The sequence below is a fragment of the Xyrauchen texanus genome, chromosome 6 (genome assembly GCF_025860055.1).
Source record: "Xyrauchen texanus isolate HMW12.3.18 chromosome 6, RBS_HiC_50CHRs, whole genome shotgun sequence".
In the NCBI taxonomy this organism is placed as follows: domain Eukaryota; kingdom Metazoa; phylum Chordata; class Actinopteri; order Cypriniformes; family Catostomidae; genus Xyrauchen; species Xyrauchen texanus.
Window position 1 is genome coordinate 4,136,430 of NC_068281.1, and position 7,686 is coordinate 4,144,115.

At 36.0% G+C, this 7,686-nt stretch overlaps 1 protein-coding gene across 1 annotated transcript in view; it reads right to left on the bottom strand.

Annotated features, from left to right (window-relative positions):
* The window catches only part of LOC127644524 (cyclic AMP-responsive element-binding protein 3-like protein 3-B), a 31,218-nt gene extending 29,579 nt beyond the window's left edge, over window positions 1-1,639 (bottom strand). Inside the window, exon 1 of the mRNA XM_052127719.1 lies at window positions 1,509-1,639. Within this exon, the coding sequence (XP_051983679.1) occupies window positions 1,509-1,529 (21 nt within the window). The 5' untranslated portion in view covers window positions 1,530-1,639. The remainder of the gene's footprint in view (window positions 1-1,508) is intronic.
* Between the last annotated feature and the right edge of the window lie 6,047 nt (window positions 1,640-7,686).

Genomic DNA, 7,686 nt, shown 5'->3' on the forward strand with positions numbered 1-7,686 from the left:
CAATTCTGATAGTTATAGTTTATATCTTGCGATTGAAACTTTATTTCTCATAATTACAAGATATAAATGATATATAAATTCATGAATACCAAGTACATGAATTGTTAGCTTTGACAGGGTTGAAATGAAGTAGCAATTTAGGGTTAGGCTTACTGTAGGTTTAGTAACAATAAATGGAAGCGCAGCGTAGTTCTAGCGGGAAGACTATGAGCTGTACATCATCGCACCATTAGCGGGGTATCTCCTAGCCAATCACATATAAGCTGTCGCTTTATAAGTCTGCTCACAATCTATCACATTGCTGTTTCATTGTGCTAACACGGCAACCTCCACCACCCCACCACCACCAGTTGAGTCCCGTCCTGCATGGGGGTAGGCTCCTCGCCCCTGCCTCCTATCTCCGGGAGGATACGACGGTTCCGAGACCAACTTCTTCTGTTTTATATTCATCAAATAAATGTCATCTTAAATTTCACTCAAGTCTGCGAGTCTTCCTGATAGAAATAACTTGATACTTAGGAGTGCTGTAACCACATATTTAAGATTGGGTGAAATCGTATATAAACCCGCCATTGAAATACCTATATTTGTTGACCAGTCACCGCTAATCTAAATAATTGGGGTTATGCATCCTCCTATAGCGCCTCCTATGGAGTGACGACATCATTTTTTTCAACATATGGTTCAAACAAAAAGGAATGTTTTTCTTACAGTCTTTATTAGTACTATATTTCATTATGCTTATATGTAATATCTTGTAATACTCTGTTGTTTCATCTATGTTACAGAAATATTTAGTTTTTCACAGAATTATTATTTTTTTATTTATTTTTTTTGGTTCAAAGCACGAGAATAACAACTGTATATATATATATATATATATATATATATATATATATATATATATATTGTGTGGTCCAATCAATGACATACAGTATGCTAGTTAAGGGCATTTTTAAACATTTTACAGTGATTGTCAGCCACGTAACATTCTACCCCTAAAACATTTGAATATAATTGTGTTGGCACCCAATTAATACAAGACACACCAAAACTACCAGACATTCACTCAATCGACTTTACATTCAAGCTATAAGTAGGGCAGGCCTAAATGAACTCCAGACTTACATTGAAGGGGTTGAAATAATAAAGCACTTTAGGGTTAGGCTTAGTGTTAGAAGCAATAAAGAACTATTTGTACTTTGAGAAATCCGGAGCTACATATTTAATGTAAGATAGGAGGTAAAAGTTTAAGAATCGGGCACTGAAAATCCTATTCTAATAACTGAGGGCTGTAAGATGTGAGAAAATATAATTTCTTGAGTAAAAAAAAGTTCAGGAGTAACGGTTTCGCATTAAAGAATAAAAGCTACACTAAGCCTAACCATAAATACAAAATATAAAAGTAGAAAAAGTTGAAAAAAGTAAAAAAGGCACCGTTTGCCAACCATTGCCCCATTCCAAAACAATGAAAATCACAGAAAAACAAAGAGAATGCAATACTTCACCTTGTCTGAGAGAAGTGCCATATTCCAGGCGCTATAATTTTCTACAGCAATACAAGGAAATAGTCGAAATGAATAAATCCAGAGAGAAATGTGGAGTATGTCAGTGCTGTGCGGTCTTCATGGTAATTCTCTCAGTGTGTGTGTGTGTGTGTGTTTTTCTTAAACACTATTCTTTGTTCTGGGACAAAGTTGAAACCCTAGATAAACTCCAGATAATAAGTCATGATTCAACTGGATTGGCAGTGTTTTGGCTTTGACTAACAGGTTGAATCATACCGGGTTCTGAGTACTATTTATCAGTGAAGAGTTTATGCTGATTACATCACAAAAAATTAACTAAATTAACAAGATAACAGAAGAGAATGAGATCACTGTAATGTAAATATCTGGTGCCAAAGACATGGCAATTTAATAGCTCAGAGGTTTCTCTTTCAAAGCGGTGGAGAGTTAATTTAGTTTCAACTTTGTCTCTTTTTCTCTCCCCCAAAAAATTACAAATCATTAGGACAAACAAACTAGACAATTGTTGACATACAGTAAGAGCTATTAGATTAATGTGGATAGCTCAGATATATATTGGTCTTGTAGGAATGTCTTAATACGTTTCAGTTCATATTGAGATTTCTGACTTTTGATTGCAGAATTATTTGGGGGTATTTTTGCAATCTGAGAACAGTTCTTCAGTTCTCATATTTACATATTTATGCATTTGGCAGATGCTTTTATCCAAAGCAACTTACAGAGCCCTTATTACAGGGACAATCCCCCCGGAGCAACCTGGAGTTAAGTGCCTTGCTCAAGGACACAATGGTGATGGCTGTGGGGCTCGAACCAGCATCCTTCTGATTACCAGATTACCAATTATGTGCTTTAGATCACTACAGCACCACCAATCCATAATGGGTTCTCAATATCTCTTCTGAAAATCTAGTAGTTTAAAGAAACCTGTTAGAAAACAGTCATTCTTTTTGCAATTCTGTTTGGTTATAGAAATGACACACTTCAGCTGTTCAGTTTATCACAAAAGACACTACAACATAATCTCATTTGTGATTTTCCTTTCCTATGAGGTAGCATGTTTGTGTAGACATGTTGCTGTTTCTATTTACATACTTTAATCCTCATGCAATATACACACTGCATGTGCATGGACATGTGCATTCATACATGCTGCTCTTTAATTGAGGTTTGGCCCCAAAGACACACCAAAATGCATGAAACTGCAGCAAAGAGTGCAACTGTGTTTGTCCCAGTTGTTATCAATGGAGGATAAGACTGACTAATGTTGGGGACTGCACATTGTTACTGATCACAAAAGGAGGAAAGTATTACACAACTCGTGTACAAACTCCTGATCATAATCAATGCCAGACACAGAGATTAATTATACTGTTATTGTAAAATCTGGCAATGTTTGGATAGTTCAGCAGAGCCACAGTTTTTATGCTTTTGGGGAAATTCAACCTATGCAACAGTTTCTGTGAATATGCAGTTAAGGAATATTCTGCGTTTATTCAAAGTTATGGGCTATTAACTATGGTGTCTTGACTGCGCCATGGAATAAAAATGGAAAAAAGTTATTCTGACTTTATTGGATAAGTGAGTGAGTTATGGTAAATGGTCTGCACTTATATTGTGCCCCAATCACCCATTCATTCAAACACCAATGATGGCAGAGCTGCATGCAAGGCGCTAGCCTGCCATTGGGAGCAACTTGGGGTTCAGTGTCTTGCCCAAAGACACTTCGGCATGAGGAGTCATGTTGGCCTGGAATCGAACCACCAATCCTGCGATTAGTGGCCAACCCGCTCTACCAACTGAGCCCCAGCCGCCCCAAAATAAGTAAGTTTAACTTTTACATTTTAGTAAATACAGTAACTGTTACTTACATACATGATATACATGGTACTTAAATAAACCTTTTACAATTTTAAATGAACATATCATTTGAAAATGTCACGTTTGAACTTTCTTTACAAACGCATATTTAATCACGGACCGTATGACATACGACGCCTCACACAGGGAATGTTAATGCAAGCTTTGCAGTCTAAAATGACGTCATCTTCCATTAATGGCAACAAAAACAATTTATGAATCTGCACATACAGATGGTGACAATCATCAGATCATGAACGGGTAATTTTGCGAAGAAAATGAACTTCGGACTGCACAAAAAAGAAGTTACCAAACATACAATCCAAATTAACAATAAAAACTGTGTTTATAAACTTGCAAACAGTGAAACCATGCAAGCGCATTCGTTATTCAACCCCAGTGCATGCTGGGAACATTAGCTTAAAAAAGCTGAGTAAAATTTACTTATTTTATTTACCAGTGAAATATACTCACCTTGGCAAAATAAATATGACAAGGTTTTCTACTTTAGGGTCGATACATGATGACGCTCTGTAAAGAAAACAAACAGTCATAAATAATATAAACTAGAGCATTCATGTGCATGTTTGAGTGTAGAATTTACTTAATAGTTTCAAGTTTATGTTTTACATTTTTTGATGTAGAAAGTACTTCATCTTTTCTGCTAGATTTACTTCACCACAAAATCAATGTGTCTCGCAATTGCAATTGTTTTCTTTGATACAATTGCAACTTTACATCTCGCAATTACGAAGATTTCTATCTTGAAATTATTTCTCATAGTTTCAAGATAGAAGCTCGCAATTCTTAGTTTATATCTTAGAATTGCGACCTCATATCACACAAATTGTGACTCTATTTCTAACAATTACGAGATATAAACTATGGAGTGATGGTGGCGTAGTGGACTAAATCACATAACTGTTAATCAGAAGGTTGCTGGTTTGATCCCCACAGCCACCACTATTGTGTTCTTGAGCAAGGCACTTAACTCCAGGTTGCTCCGGGGGGACTGTCCCTGTAATAAGGGCTCTGTAAGTTGCTTTGGATATATAACTATTTAGAATATATTTGGATTTTATATAACTCATAAAACCAATACATTATTATTCTTATAAAGATCTAAAGTTGCAATTGCAAGATATGTCGCTGTCCTTTTCTGCATATCGCAGCGCCGCTTTGTGGTCCGTTCTGCATAACGTGGCAGCTCATTTTTGCTTATCGCGGCCCATTGGGCACGTTTCGCGGACGCACCACCGGCCCGCTCAGTTCTCACGCTGGACAATCCGCCCATGATCGGCCCCAAAGTGCATCGGCCCACCGGGAAAAGGCCCGGTATGCCAGATTGCCAGTCCGCAAATGAACAAAAGCCTGATTGCAACTTTACTTGTTACAATTTTTATTCTTGCGACTAAACTCGCAAATTGCAACATTCATTGTTGTAATGAGCAAAGTCCCTGTCAAGGTGTTATAAGAAATAAAATCACAATTGTGAGTTGCAGTTGCGAGAAATAAAAGGCATAAAATCAAAATGATCTCTTTTTTTTATTTTTATTTTTTATCTCTATAGGCCTACTATAGTGAATTATTTTTGCACCATCGCTCCTTGATTTATAAAAAGAAACAAAACAACGTGCACAGAAATGTACAGTAACTTTTAACACATTTTATGTGTATTTTAACATTTTCATTTAAAGCTGAATGTGTAATTTCCCTGCCACAAGCATCACCAAATAGAATGGCAAAAATAGAAAACTCTCCCCATCCTCCATGATTGTACAAACAAAATTCACACCATTTGTGTCACACCAAATGACACATCAACTTTAAAGCAGCAGTGGCGGTCAGAAGACATTTCTTTGTTAGACATGACTGCAAATATGCCCGACATGAACAGAGAATCCGACCGCGTTCAGCAAAGGGCAAATGTCATACTGCCTCTATCTCCAACAGACAGTGAGGCTTTTGTATTTGTGAGCTTAAACTGATGGGTATTAGTGCCACTGATATCGCTGACCCCCGTTTGTGTGGATGGAAAAGGTGAACCTTTTCAAGTTAAGCATTTTAAGCCAAAATTCAATCACAAAAAGGTTGTAGATACAGTCTGCGGCATAAAAAGGATCAGAAAATCAATTAACTCCCAGTTCAGAATCCTTGATGTACAATAGTTGAATTCAAAGTAAAACTTAAAAAGAGGGGTTTAGATTTTATCTTTTATGTTTGTGGTTGTGTGTGGTGTGTGTGTTTGTGTGTGTGTGTGTGTGTGTGTGTGTGTGTGCTTTATTGTTTGTACAAGTCTGTGTGGTGTGAGTTGGTGAGTAGGTGTGCAATTATTTGTGGTTGTTTTAAAGAGAAAATCAGTTTAAACTGAGCCTTCAGAGTAGGTATTTGTAAGGAGCCAGTGGCGATGGGACAATAACAGTGACGAAATGCATTGATAGCATGTGAAAATTGCTGCAAGACACTCTTGAAGCATTTTATTGTTATGCGGTTTTGTCAAGATGGGAGAAGGTTCAAAGATCAGGGACGGTTGTGTGAAAACACATTTGTTATGCACATACAGAAATGAAACCAACCCTTTTTAATACCTTTAGTAAAACATTAAAACATATGGTAACACTTTACAATAAGGTTCCACATCAACTAATTTGAACAAATGTAAATTTATTGTAACGTGTTACCATAAAATACATTGAATTTCATTTTTCCTCTATGGAAAGTCTGATCCTGCTGGACATATTTGCATATTAATGACAACACAATTCTTGTGTTCTTCCTGAAATATGTAAGAAATATACATTTCTGGTAAAAAAAAAATAAAAAAAAATTGTGGGATATATCAAGGTTTCTGATTTATTTGTTAAAGCAGCGAGTATTCATAATATAAATGTTGAACGAAAAGCATGTTTCAGTAATTTATACATTTTCTTTCTTACAGTATCTAGATTAGATTTGTCACTGGCCCCCTTCGACATAACACGGTAGGCCCGTTTCAGCTTATCGCTGCACCGTTTGGCCACGTTTCGCCGCCGGCTCACCGGGAAAAGTCCCGGTCCTCCCAATGGCCAGTCCGCCCCTGACTGTAACCACTGACTCATATACTTGCATTTTTTAGGTGACTGAATGTTCTGCTCAAATTTTATTATGCATGCAGTAAAATATGTCCTAAATCTTATCTGGCATGATTCTTGCGATCATAAATAAGTGATAATGCCTGAATCACTTGTGTGATTTCATCGCTTTTACCTTGAAATGAGCCAGAGCGCTTCAATGACCTAAACAGATATCACTAAATAGGATTGTCAGACTTTCTGTTTCTAAAGAAAAACATTTTTTTCAGCTAAGATATGAATGAGTTCTCCAATGTTTGTCTGTTGGTCAATAGCTCTTCCTGCTGGTCACATCTGCACCTACAAATTGTGGGAATAGATGCAAAGCTTTTGTTCTGTGTCTGTGTTAAATTTGACTGAATTATAATCCTGTTCATGTCATTTCAGTTTAACATCCTGTACAGCATTGCCAAATCAAATTTAATTGTTGCAAATGTATGTAGCTAATGAATAACCTGGAAATGATCACATTTATTTTTAAACAAATTAATTATTTGTCATTTTCAAAATGTTCAAGGTGATTATATTAAAATATTTTTAGTATATTTTACTAAATATAAATATTTTACTTTATTTATAGCTAATTTTCTTTAAGGTGTAACTTTTAGCACCGTTGTACCCTATTATGGAAATATTCTACAAGTTTTGTGTATGATTTTGTTTTATTATTATTATTATGGGTAATTCTTTTAAAAAGCGAAATGTATAATTAAAAACTTACAGCAGTTATTTATTTGAATTTCACTCTGTTATTTCTACTTTCTTATGGGCGAATTTGAATTCTACAACCTCTTTTCTACCTTAATTCAAATTCGATCTAATTATTTAATGAATGGAGTAGGCTAAAACTGCCTCATTGAGCAATACATATGTGCAATTCAAAATGTAGTCTTTTTATATTTATCCAACACATCCTACCTGTTCTGCCATTGCATTACCTTGCACTGTATATAACAGATTTGTATTTACATTTGCACTACGTATGTGTATGTGTGTACACACACACACACACACACACACACACACACATATATACATATATATATTTGGCTGAGGATTAATAAGAAAATAATCTCTCAAAAGCTGTCAAGTGGCAATTAAAGAGATTTGAGACTACATCTCCCATGATTCACTTCTGCGCATGCGCGAGTGTCAGACGGCACGTAAACAAGCTACAGGAAGTACAGCTG